General features: G+C 48.3%; 1 protein-coding gene and 1 pseudogene across 9 annotated transcripts in view; one reads left to right on the plus strand and one right to left on the minus strand.

Moving 5' to 3' along the window:
* CSGALNACT1 (chondroitin sulfate N-acetylgalactosaminyltransferase 1) overlaps window positions 1-13,467 on the plus strand; it is a 321,684-nt gene that overhangs the window by 237,085 nt on the left and 71,132 nt on the right. For all 9 annotated transcript variants that reach the window (XM_070459782.1, XM_070459781.1, XM_070459783.1 and 6 more), the window contains one exon: window positions 6,226-7,092. In XM_070459782.1, coding sequence (XP_070315883.1) covers window positions 6,483-7,092 — 610 coding nt within the window. In that variant the 5' untranslated portion in view covers window positions 6,226-6,482. The remainder of the gene's footprint in view (window positions 1-6,225; window positions 7,093-13,467) is intronic.
* LOC110135574 (hepatitis A virus cellular receptor 2 pseudogene) lies at window positions 10,026-11,349 on the minus strand (annotated as a pseudogene).

Below are 13,467 nucleotides of genomic sequence, written 5' to 3' on the forward strand. Positions count from 1 at the left end.
CACCCTGAGGCTGACAGTGCTTGGCACAGGATGGGTGCTGCTGACTCAAGCCGGCTGGAGAAGAGACGCTTGTGTTGCAGAAAGATGTGCGATGCCTGAGAAGCGTGGCTCCGCAGCTCCCAGGGGAGTGATTTGGGAAGAATATGCTCATTTTCCGGCCGTTTTAACGTCCCTGCAACATCTCAGCCTAAAGTGGCAGATGTGCACGAGAGGCAGCTTGCCCTGGACCACACGACGCTGCGGCAGGAGTTGCTGGTAGAGACGCATCTCTAAGAGACCAGGTGGGAAAGAGTTAGCAAGAAGTGTGTCCACAGGAGGCAGGGAGGCAGGGCTGGGAGCTGGGCGTCTTCAGCTCCCGGAGTGGCTTTGGTCTGCCTTTTGCTGGGTTCTGCACAATTACCCGCCCTCCTGCGGGTAGCCTCAGCCCCTCACACGTGCCCCAGGCCGACAGGGAGGCAGGGATGCCAGGCCGTGCGGGAGCCGCCCGGTGCACACGGGAGCTAAGTGGAGGCGGAGAGGATTCTCCATGCAGCACTGAGGCGGACCGAGGGTTTGTTGTTCAGTCGCTCAGTCGTGTCTGACTCTCTGTGACACGCCATGGGCAGCAGCACGCCAGGCCTCCCTGTCCATCACCAACTCCCGGAGTCTACTCAAACTCATGCCCATCGAGTCGGTGATGCCATCCAGCCATCTCATCCTCTGTCGCCCCCTCTCCTCTTGCCCTCAGTCTTTCCCAGGATCAAGGCCTTTTCCAGGGTGAGGCTTACAGAGCCATTTTGTATATGTTTCTGAGAGCATCTGAAGTCTCTCTGAATAAGCCTCCTTGCACGATGCCGTCTCCACACGCATTCAGGATGGTGTGCTTATCCAGGAGATGGGACCTCGCTTTATGCTCCATTAGTACAGCTAATCCTGCCACCGAGGGTCGGCTGCGCCCCTGCCGTCAAAGAGTCAATTGTCTGTGCCCCCCGAAAAGCCACTGCGCAGGGTGGCCTGGGGCCCTGGTCCCCCCGCTTCCCGGCTCAGGACACGCAGCTGGTTATCTTCCCCTCCCACCCTTCTGGCCAGGCGTGTGCACAGGGTGGAGATGACCCCTGGGCTTTATGGCCACTCCCTGAATGGGCTTCTTGTCACTCATGCCTGTCACTGTGCTGAGTAGGGCTGCCAGGCCTGGCCTCACCACTGAGCCCCTGACCCTCCTGCCTGCTGCTGTCCGGGCCGCGTCTCACAGCTGGGCTTGTCCTGCGGTCCTCAGCGTGTGTGAGCTTCTCAGGCCACTTGTAGAAGCCCCTTGGAAGGCTCTCTCTGCCGCAGACCACAGCCCTGCTGACCGAAATGTCCACTGGGGTCTGTAGGTTGAAACTGGGACATGCATCTTCAGAGCGCCTCTGTCCTGGCTTTGGAATTTGAATGTCTACTGTCCTCACCCTGGACCAACCTTAAGACAGGTCTTCATTTTCAGTCTCAGAGTTTCCACTCTAAGATGCAAGGATACACAGTCCCTGTAGCCGCTTGCCTATCTTAATGATTGTTGTGGATATCTAACATTTATTTTAAGCTCTTGTCATTTTGAAATTTATTTTTTTATACTTCTCAACCCCTATCCCCCATACATTTGGTAGGTGGGAACATGGCATTAGTGATGATATGTGTCTCAGTGTAGTTTGCCTGTTAAGGGCTCGTGTTATAGTTGTTGGCAAAGGGCTTCATTCCTCTGCAAGCTCATGGGGTTGCTGCTGGACGTTGTGCTTCGTTCACTTTTCATCTCCTGTAACTTCTTGTCGGCAGTAACTAGTAGGTGCTCAGTGACAGTGAGGATGAATAGCGACAACATCCTGGATTCTTCCCCATCTCGGGCCCTCACTGTGCTATTTGGAGGCCTGGGGCTGCCCCGGATGCTTGCTGGTCAGCGCAGGATGTCAGCGCTGTCAGACGGCTTGCAGCTGGAGTCTGAGAAACCCACCCCATGGCTGGGCCCCTTGGCTTAGGCCCTTGTGTCTTTCAGACTCTCGGCCTGGAATGTTCAGAAAGAAATTCTTTAAGCAGCCCCCTGCCTGCATACCCCAGGGCAGAGCTCTCAGGGTCAGTCTGTCTGTCCCGAGAGCCCTTGTCCAGCCTGAGAGTTTGGGGAGTGACCTTGCGTCAGGTGGGCTCAGCCCAGGGTGATCTGGCGAGCACTGTTCTGCAGCCTGGTCTGCCCTCACAGCGGACCTTGGAGGAACCTCTGCCTGCCCTTTCGTGGCTCAGAGGTTGTAAAAACAGCAGCAAAGCCACTGTGTTTGGATGTCCCTTCAGTCTAATCAATAAGTGCAGTGTTTTTTGGACAGTGTGCATCACAGAACATCCCTGGGGATCTGGTGGGGCAGGGAAGCACTGGGGGAAGCTCTTGGGAAGGATGGACGTTTGACACGAAGGTGGCAACGAAGAAAAGGGCTTCCCTGGTGGTTCAGATGGTCAAGAATCTGCCTGCAATGCAGCAGGCCTGGGTTTGATCCCGGGGTTGGGACGATCCCCTGGAGAAGGGAATGGCAACCTACTCCAATATTCTTTCTTGGGAAATCCCATGGACAGAGGTGCCTGGTGGGCTACAGTGCATGGGGTCTCAAAAGAGTCGGATACGACTGGGTGAAGTGAAAAGAAAAAAAAGTATTACTTCTCAGGTGGACTTTTCTCTAAAGTACTGTGTTTGAGTCAAACTTTTGCTTTAAAGCTATATTCACTGTTTATTCTCTTGAACTTTTCTGAAAAACAGACATAAAGAAAGTGTATGCTCTTGCTTGAATTCACAGTGATCTATCATTACTTTATGTCTGCTTTTAATCAGGATTTTAAAAAAAAACCTAATATTTGGTTATTTTGTAAAACAGTATTTTGAAATGTCTGATACATTTATGCTCTTACTTTTTTCTCTCTAAACAATGAACAAAAAAGTCATCCTTAATCTTGCTGTACTGACTGGAGTACAAGAAAAATCTAATGCTAATTGCAATGACAAAGAAGTAAAAAAGCTTTAAGAAAAGTAAAATGTAGCTGGCAGATGCAACGAGCATGAGGATTTTTTTTGTAGTTAAAAAACAGGAACGTGCACCTCCCTTTTACTCGTCCGAAGGCTGGTTTCCGACAGGACTTTGTTGTTCAGTCTCCAAGTCACGTCTGACTCTTTGAGACGCCATGGACTACAGTACAACATGCTTCCCTGGCCCCTCAACATCTTTCACTTTGCCCAAGTTCATATCCGCGGGTGCCATCCAACCATCTCATCCTCTGTTGCCCTCTTCTCCTTCTGCCTTCGATCATTCCCAGCATCAGGGTCTTTTCCAATGAGTTGGCTCTTCCCATCAGGTCTTGCCCCTAAATGCCCCAAAGACAGAACTCCTCTGAAATCTGGGTGCCTTTTCTAAGCATTTTAAATAGTAGCACGATGTTGCTGGGATGGTGCAGCTGTATTTTCACTGTCACTGATGATAGTGCCTGGTAATTACATGGTGGGCTCCATCTGCAGCTGTAAACACAGTGGAAATGTTAACTGTTTCATTCTCCCAGCACCTCTGCAGAGAGCGGGAGAGGCTGGACCTTTGTGGTTTGGTTGTACGTTTGGTCTGGGTTGTATCTCATCGAGGCGTCCTGTACATGTATGTGGTAGAGCTGGGAAGGTAACACCTTTGCTGCAGATGAAAAACACGATGTCGCCATAGAAGTAGAAGTGGGGAGGATAATCCCCCTGACTCCAGCAGGCAAATGTGCAACCAGGTTACTATTTTGATTACAGGATAGATTGCTGGAAACAGCAAAAACCATTGTGTGTTGAGAGGTGCGGACTTTTATTTCTGATGTACCTTATCTGCTCCTGACCTTTAAAAGGAGCAATCCATCACTGCTCCCTTGGCAGTAATTTTTATGGCTTTTGTTTCTTTTAAAAAGTCATTTCTTACTAGGCCTGTTTTTTTTTTCTCCTTTTATATCTCAAAGAGTGAAATACCAAATAACTTTGAAATTTATACTAGTGAACTTCAAAAGCTGGACTAGACTTTCCAGAGATTTATGGAATGGAACAAAATAATTATTGTACAGTTTAAAAAATATTTTAGCTATTGCTTTAATGCACTGCTTCAGTTAATCAACATGATTTCAATTTATTATGCAAATACAGCAATTATTCCATTCAAAACATTAGAAAGATTACATACTTTGTTTCCCCAGCACAATAAATGGTGTTGAATGTTTCTTTTTTTTTTTTTATTTGCTTATTTGGTCTTTAGTGACAATCCAGTTAAAGTAAAAGTCTTTAAAGTGGCCGAATAGCATGGTAATGTGTCTTCACTGGTAATTTAGTACTCGAATATAATGAGTTAGTACCCGGATATAATGAGTTAATCCAAGGGATGTCATTAAAAACAGCACGGTGCCTGAATACCCAAGCTGAGATGTTTTTAATCACAGAATTATAGTAATTACATAAATCCTGGGATTTTCATCAGACGGAAACAGGCACTAAACATGCACTTTAAACTCAACACTGATAACCATGTACTGTGCTCAAGTGTAGGCTGGAGAATCCTCAGGCCAAGGGAAACACTGCAGGGAATGTTATGTGCTGCATCTCAACAGAAAATTGGGAAATCAACTATTTTGATAACATAGTAATATCGTAAGAGGCACATCACCTGGGAAGTAGGAGGGAAGCTCCCAGCTATGGCTGTGGTACAAAGGGGGTGACCACTCAGACTCACTGAGCCCTGCTGTTCACTGCATTTTCAGCACACGGGGGGTGCAGAAGGGTCACCTCCTCCTCCTCCCAGGGGTCCAGAAGCTGCTAATTGCCTAGAATTCTTCCGGTCCATCAGTGAGTAAGCCCACTGGTAAATGAGGTGAGAATCTGGATATCTAGGTCTAGTGAAGACTATCTGAAAAGTAACTTCGTTATCACAGAGATTTTTTAAAAGTGTTGAAATGACCCAGAAACAGTATCCTCAGGGAGCTCATGTCAGAGAAGTGATCTATTGAATAAGAAGATGCATCTAGGAAAATTTATTAAAATCTCCCAAAACAAGAAATCTTATTTGATTCATTTATTGTTCTTTTTCCTGGCTCAGATGGGCAGGGGAGATGAGAAAAGGGGATTGAGGAAGGGAGGGGGTGGAGGGGGTGAGGAAGAGAGGGTCACTGATGGGTGGAGGAGGAAGGGGGTACCCGGGAAAGGGGGACAGTGGGTCAGAGCCAGGTGGCTCTGCATTTGTTTGGGGGGGATGGTGAAGTTGAGGTGCAGAGTGTGTGTGACAGGCTATGTGGTCTGGCTGGGTATTCCTGGTGAGCCACCAGGACAGGGAATTCCTCCTGGAGGGTGGGCAGAGGCATCCTGGGTTTGAGTTCTCACCAGGCAGTGTTTCAGGTCCCCTTCTCCTGGCCTCACCCCTTTCTCTGTAAACTCATCACCCACTGCCCTGGAAGAGCTGTCTGCGCTCATTCTGCATGTTACCATCCAAACTTAGCATTTGCATAAATGGCAACCCACTCCAGTACTCTTGCCGGAAAAATCCCATGGACGGAGGAGCCTGGTAGGCTACAGTCCATGGGTTCGCAAGGAGTCGGAGACGACTGAGCGACTTCACTTCACTTTCACTTATTTGAGCCTCCAGGTGCTTCCGCACTGCTCAGCAGAAAGCGTGAGGACCACCCTGAGCCGGCTTAAAGCTCTGCCCTAGGCGGGTGCCCTCAAGATCAGAGATGCTCACTGTTTGCATCTAGCAGGGCTTGGGCAGGCCCTGTCTGCAATCCCATTGTCACTTAAGTTTTGCTTTCCCCCTTTTAACCACGAAAATAATATGTGCCATTGTGGACAATTTACACGATAAAACTCACCATTCATCCTGCTCTAGTGAGAGAGCTCACGTTTTGCCATCTTTTCTTTTTTTCTTTGCATGCTTTGTATTTTGTGTGCACTCCTCTGCAAATGGTATCTGCATTCTGATTCAGAAACACCAAACAATATTTAATCACCTGTTGTAAGCATCTTCTTTTTTTTTTGCCACACTGCATGACTTGCAGATCTTAGTTTCCCACCCAGGGGCTGAACCCGGCTCTACGGCAGTGAGAGTTTAGCAGTCCTAAACACTGGACTGCCCGGGAATTCCCAGTATTTCCCATAAACCCCACTGCATATCGATTATTGAACACAAGGTGGTTATTTGCCTTGAGTGAGTGTTATTGTCCTCTGTCTCTCCCCAGATCCCCTCTGGAAGGTTACGATGGGAATGAGCCTGACCACTTGGACGGTTTCCCCGACTTGTTGCCTCTGCCCGCAAGTTCGTCCTTCAGAAGTCAGGAAAGTGCTGCGCGTGGCGGTGGCCTCCCAGGAGCAAGGCGTGGCGGTGTAGGCAGGAATGGATGAGAGCGGCTCGGGGGGCCTCGGCCGCGTGCTCCCGGAGCTCTAGTCTGGGGACGCCCCTCGCGGGCCGGGCCGCATGGCCGACTCCTGAGCCAGGATGCTGCGCCGGGGGCTGCTCGCCTGGGCCTCCCGCGTGGTGGTCTTGCTCGTGCTCGTCTGCTGCGCGGTGTCCGTCCTGTACATGCTGGCCTGCACTCCGCGGGGCGACGAGGAGCGGCTGGGGCTGCCCCGGGCCAACGGCCCCACGGGCAGGGCCGGGTCCCAGGCGGCGGCGCTTGGCTGGGAGGAGCGCCACCATGACCACGTCGGGAGCCTCAAGAGGCAGATCGCGCAGCTGCAGGACGAGCTGCAGGAGCGCAGCGAGCAGCTGAGGGCCGCGCGGCAGCTGGCCGGGGAGCCCGCGGGCGCGCCGGGCAGGGCCCAGGCCGACCTGCTGGCCTTCCTGCGCTCGCAGGTGGACAGGGCGGAGGTGCACGCCGGCGTCAAGCAGGCCACCGAGTACGCCGCCGTGCCCTTCGACAGCTTCACGCTGCACCGGGTGTACCAGCTGGAGACCGGCCTCACCCGCCACCCCGAGGAGAAGCCGGTGCGCAGGGACAAGCGGGACGAGCTGGTGGAGGCCATCCAGTCGGCCGTGGAGGCCCTCAACAGCCCCGCCGAGAGCAGCCCCGACCAGCGGCCCTACACGGCCTCGGACTTCATCGAAGGTTGGCCGGCTCGCCACGGGGGCGGGAAGTGGTGGGGGGGCCCAGGGTCCCGGCCCGTGCAGGGCCGGGCTGCGGAGGTCCGCGCTGCGGAGGTCCGCGGTGGCTTTGGGGACGAACACACAGCTCTGTGTGAGCCACTGAAGGATGAGGGCTGCGGTGGCCGGGGCACGTAGGACGACTCGGCGTGGCCGGGGAACGTGCAGGGTCAGGGAGGGAGCAAAGGAGACAGGGGAAGCTGACCAGGCAGCACCCCCAGGAACAGGCTGACAGTACTGTGGACTGGAGCAAGCACAAATCCACCCTCATCCCAGGCGGGGCCGGTTTAGACCAGGTCAGACTGGTTTCAACTGGCTGGGACTTAAGACCAATTTTTAAAAGCCTCTGAGGCTGGTTTAGACCTGTTTGAACGGTCTGAGACTTGTTTAGACCAATTTAAAATGCCTCCGGGGCTGGTTTAGACCTGTTTGAACTGGCTGAGACTTGCCTAGACCAGTATAAAAAGCCTCCCAGCGGTTTGACCTGTTTGAACTGGTTGAGGCCGGGTTGAACCTGCTGAGACCAGGTGGAACTGGCTTTAGACCCATTTGAACTGGCTGAGGCCGGGTTGAACCTGCTGAGACCAGGTGGAACTGGCTTTAGACCCATTTGAACTGGCTGAGACCAGCTTAGACCAGTTTGGATTGCTTTAGACCAGTTTCTACCATCTTAGACTGGTTTATGCTGGCTTAGCCAAGAGTGGTTTTGAGTGTGACAGGCACTTTTCATTTTGTGACTTCTTTTTTTTTTCTTTTTTCATACTTAAATCAAATTTTTTATTACAAAAAAATGGAGAAAATTATTCAAACAGATATAGAAGCACATAAAAGGAAAAAGTGAAACTCTTGACTATTTGCTCCTGTGGGATAACCATATTAACTTTGGAATATGCTTCTGGAATATTTTACAGTAAAGGAAAAAAATAGAACTAACTATTCTAGAACCTTTTCCTGTTTATTAGCAACATATATTTCTCCTTTGACAAGTAACACAAGCTCTGTGAAAGTAGGGATTTTGTCTATTTCCTTCACTGCTATATTTCTAGGAACTAAAACACTGTCTGGCACAAAGTAGGTGCCAAAACATGTTCACTGCATGAATGAATGAAATCCTCCTTCCTATCAGATCAGTCACAAATTTCATGGAGTCAGGGATGTGTCTAGTTGGTCTCTGTGATCCCAGCACCAGAGAACCTGGCACAAGGTAAGCACTTAGTATCTGTTGAACTAGCAAGACAACTCAATGATGAAACCACCTGATTTTTTTTTAACTGTTCCAGTATGTTTACAATACCACAATAATCAGCTATTCCCCAATTCATGGAAAAAGTCTCTCACAAACACTGTTGCAATAGTTGTTCTTATATATATATCCTTGTTTAAAGACTTTTTTAGGATAAGAATTACTTTTGAAAAAAAAAAAAAACCTTTTGTGGGGCAATCACTGACCTGATTTAAATGTGTTCTGAAACCTCTTGTCTCTAGAATGTCATAAATTAAAAACACTTAAGATTAATTTTTCAGCTTGTTTAAAAGCCACTGCCTGGAACTCTGCAAAATAATCTCCCTTTCAAATCTCCAGTAGAAAAGGAATGCTTCCCAATCCTGTCTAGATGCAGCCTGAACACTATAACAAACAGGCTGCCTGCATCCTTGGTGACCAACATCTCTCGGATGCAACACAGTAGCAGTTTAGACATCACCTGGAGAAGGCCATTTTCAGGCAGGTCTCTATTGTTGATTCATCCAGCAGAAAGGAGAAAGGAGACAGGAGAGTAACAGACTTCCAGGGCCTGAGCTGGAAGAAGATGCTGAGAAACTAAGAGCTGGACAAGACCAGGAACAGGAGCTTGAGAGTATTTTTGAGTTCCCCAACAAGTGAAGGTACAGAGCTCTATCTGAACTCTCCAGTGGAAAAGTTTTTCCAGAAATTTACCTTTCTGCTTATTTAATTTTTTCACTCCAAAGATAATAAGTAAATCTCTATTATGTGTCAGAGTTGTGCCGTAACTGGGAAGGAAAAAAACAGGCAAGATGGCCCTACTATCCCCCATCCTGGCACTGAAGCTTAAGGACCATTGTCAAAGCACGAAGAGACCTAACTGACAAATAAAGACGGCTAGAGACCTTTACCTACTTTCCACCAGGGAACAGAGTTTCTGTCCCAGTCACTGCTTCTTCTTTTATGGAAAACACTGCTCCATTTCTCTCCATGAATGGAGAAGTCGGTCAGAGATCTTTCCCTTTGAGTACACCCCAAGCAAAACTGGTCAGCACACACTGAGTGTACTTCTCTTTTCTCCAGGAGCATATGCCACACCACAGGCCTTGCTGGGCCATCTTCTTCACTGAGGCCAAGGAGAACTGTGCATTGGCATTTACTGTTGCAGAGTCAACATTCAAGAAGCATAAAACGTGAGGCTTTTAGGGAATCAAGGCGATCTAGTCCTACTCCAGTACTTTCCTAACCCGTTCTGTGGATCACAGAGCTCTTTGAGAATCAGTGACCCCTTTAGACTTCCTGTATGGAAAAAAACACACATATATCTCAGCACGTAATTTCCCCTGTATTTTCAGGAGTTTCATGGACACACAATGTAGTCAAATATCTAGAATTCCAGAAATCCCTTAGTAAGAATTCTTACTCTCTGTAAAAGCCCACTTGAGCGCTCATGTCCCACTTAGCAGTCTCTGAGTTGGGAGGATGGAACACAGAGGCAATGTAGTGCCTGTGCATAACCACACAGGTCCCAGCTCAATCCTCGAGTGAGCTAGTTATCTTTAAAATATGGAAAAACTCTGCTTGGTGGCCAAGGACAGAATTTCTAAAATCAGTCAGCTGAGCCATCTCATGTTTTCAAAGAAGACAACACCAGGCCCCAAAATGCAGTGGCTGAATCTAGTGGCATTGAAAGGTGACAGCGGCCCAGAGGTTGTTAGGATTGCTGCCCACTGTTGACGGAGCAGTAATACGTGTATGGATCCTCCACTTCATATACATTTTCCTCAATGATATAGATGTTTTCCTCTGAGTGAATCCCCTCTCTGCTGCACTTGCCAGCCCTGAAGGAGAAAGGTTGGCCAAAGTGATGAGGCTTGAATTTTGTATCTTCTTTTTTCTATCAGAATACCGTTTGAGAATTAAACCACCAGAGATAAGAATCAGAACCAGCCCAGCAGAGACTCCTGCTCCTATGTAGAGGCCTGTTGTGGTGGTGGCACTCAGGTCTTGTAACTCAGTAGCCAGTGTGGATATTTCTGTCTGATTTTTATTATGGAGGGTCTCCAGTGTCTGTGTCTCTGAGACAGGTCCCTTTGTGGTGAGCATCCTTGGAAAGGCTGTAGTGATGTCCCTCCATGGAGTCCAAGCTGGAGTGACCTTGGCTGGTTTGATGATCAACTCCAGGTTTGATTTTCGATCATTCATTAGCCCTGGGAATTGGATCCGGCAGCAATAGGTCCCACTGTCAGCTAAAGTCACATTCTTTATGGTTAAGGTCACGTCTCCTTTGTGCAAATCCCTCTTTAGTAGGTATCTGCTGGGTGTCTGAGACACATATGCCCCTTTCAAAGAACTTCAGCTCTGGGCTTACACCAGCAGACGCCTTCTCCACCTCAAGCCGAAATCCATTTTGTGACTTCTTATAGGCACTTTTGGAGACAGGATCCTTTCATCAGGCTGTAGACAGGACAGGAATAGCCAACGTGTGCCTATAGCACTTACGCTGGTCCAGCTCTCTTTTAGCAAGTTTACACTTACAGTGAGCCTTTTTGTGGGGGGGGGGGGGGGGAGGTGAGGGGATGGAGGCTCAGATTAAGTAAATCACCTAAAATTGCTTCCTTACCAAGTGACAGTGGGATGTGAACCCAGAATTCTGATTCCAGCATCTGGGTCCTTAACCACTGGGTCACATTGTGCAGACAGTCAGAGCACCTGGAAGCTGAGAGAGTGAATGACTCTTTTCTTCATGGATGCAGACCAACCTTGTATTAACTTGTGTTTGTGCCAGTTTTAGAAGAAAGAGCCTCATCTTGATAGTTTCTTGCAGGCTCTTCTTACCGATTTTTCCATTGTTACTGATTCAAAAATCAGCTAATAATTCGGGAAAGGAGCTGCCTTTGAGGGTGCCCAACTTTTCCTCCTGTTTCTGAATAGGACCTACTTCCCAGACACGTGGCTTGTCCACTCACCGTGCTCCCTACTGGGTTCTGTAATGACCATCTCGTCCACCTGCAGGCAGTACAAACTGGCTTTAGTCGTATCAGAAACCCTCCCTCTGCTCCTCATGCCTGTTCCCTCTGGATGCCTTCCTGTCTTACCATTTTTCCCTTTACAGGTGAACTGTAAGTTAATGCAGTTTTGATATATTATCTGTTTTCATATACCTGGAGCTTGGTAAAGAAATCTTAAACAAGATCAAGCTTTTGATGTGTCAGCTGAAAAAAAAAAAAAAAAGCACAGGCTGAGAATTGTGAATTAAATTTTATTTGGGTGCAAAATGAGGACTTTAGCCAGGGAGGCAGCATCTTAGCCATCTCTGAGGATACACCCCCCAAGAAGTGGGGTGGAGGTCAGGCTCTATGTGATTTTGGTGAAGTGGGTCCGTGAAACAATGCATTTTGGCAGAAGGTTGCTGCTGGTCACGAGGAGCAGATGTCATTGTTCATGATTTTGGTACTTTTCCACATATGAGAAGATACAGGAAATAGGGCTCCTAAAATCTTCATCTGAAAGTTATCTGTCTGAGACCTGTTCCACCAGTTTTTCCCAGAGAATTGAGTGCCTCATTTTTACTCTCTACCTCAACCCCCTTTCAGGGTAAGCAAGTTGAAGGTCAGTGACTTCAGTGGCCAGTGACTTCCTCCTTGTAGAGGCAGATAAGTGCCCATTTTTCATCCACAGGTGTCAGGATTTTTTTTTTTACTTATTTATTCTGAGGTTATTAAAATGCTCAGCACACTGGGAAGCTAGTAAGTATAAACACAGGGTGAGCACTCAGTTAGTGTTTAAAATATCATGAGGCTGTAGCCTCCCATTTTTAGAGTGCCTGACAGCTTATGAAACATTTCCACAAGTATTATTTGCCTCACTGACTTCCAGGGAAAAACGTTAAATTAAACACCCTTTAAAAGGAACTCCTAGTTGCCCCTCACACAAAACCATTTCAAAGTTTGATTACAGATCTGTGCCTGCGCTTGGGCATGCTCACCCTTGTGGCTTTAACCTGCATTCGTGTTTGAAATCTCTGCTTTTCTGTGCCTAGTATCTGAAGTGTTAGGCCTGTGGTTCTCCGTCAGGAGAGACCCGGAGCTCTTGTCTCTGAGCTGATGTGCCCTGTGGCGTGGCTGACTTCCTCTCAGAGACCGCTTGTCACACTGCCCCGTGTGGGTAACACCCTGTGTGTGAAGGCAGGTCGGTCCACACACGCCTTCCCAACTTGCAAAAAGTCTACTCAGCTATTTCATATGATGACTAAATGGACACAAACACTTTAAATGTGTTTGCACATATTTGACTGTCATGCACATGATTGATACCACTTTTTCATTCTTATTGCAAAAGACTATGTAGGCAATTTTTACTTTCTCAGTAAATGGGGTGTCAACAAAAGACTCCACTGGCCAGGAACTGCAGGAAGGCAGAGTTAAATCCAGTGCAAGGAGTAAACTGTCAGGCAGAGACATTTCTGAACAAAGTGGGGTTTCCATCTCTACAAGGATTCTGTCATCAGCTGGATAGCTGGTAAGTTGTAACTGATGATTCTGTCATCAGAGAGGTGGTTGGACTGAGTTACATATGAAGGTCTCTGCAATCCTGGTTCTTGATGCTTTTATTTACACCTCGTGGAGGAGAAAGAAGGGAAGAGAAAGGGTCTGATTTGAAAATTTTTTACCATAGTAATTAGAACAAGTGACAGAACCTTGTAAGGATGAAGCCTGTCTTTGCAATAACATGTTTAGGTTTGTAAACTGAAGTTTGCAACTCCCCTGCTGGCCCAGATGGTAAAGACCCTGCCCACAATGCGGGAGACCCGGGTTCAGTCCTTGGGTCGGGAAGATCCCCTGGAGAAGGGCGTGGCAACCCACTCTGGTATTCTTGCCTGGAGAGTCCCATGGACAGAGGAGCTTGGTGGGCTGTAGTCCATGGGGTCGCAAAGCGTCAGACTGAGTGACTAACACTTTCACTTTCCATGGTAATTAGAACAAGCAACAGAACCTTGTGAGGATGAAGTCTATCTTTAAGATAACTTGTTTGGGTTTGTAAACCTAACCTTGGACCCTTTTGTGTTTGGGTGTCAGCAGGCAGTTGAGTGGGAGTCTTCAGGCAGACCTGGGCTCC

This window comes from Odocoileus virginianus, chromosome 32, assembly GCF_023699985.2.
Source record: "Odocoileus virginianus isolate 20LAN1187 ecotype Illinois chromosome 32, Ovbor_1.2, whole genome shotgun sequence".
NCBI classification, from domain to species: Eukaryota; Metazoa; Chordata; class Mammalia; order Artiodactyla; family Cervidae; genus Odocoileus; species Odocoileus virginianus.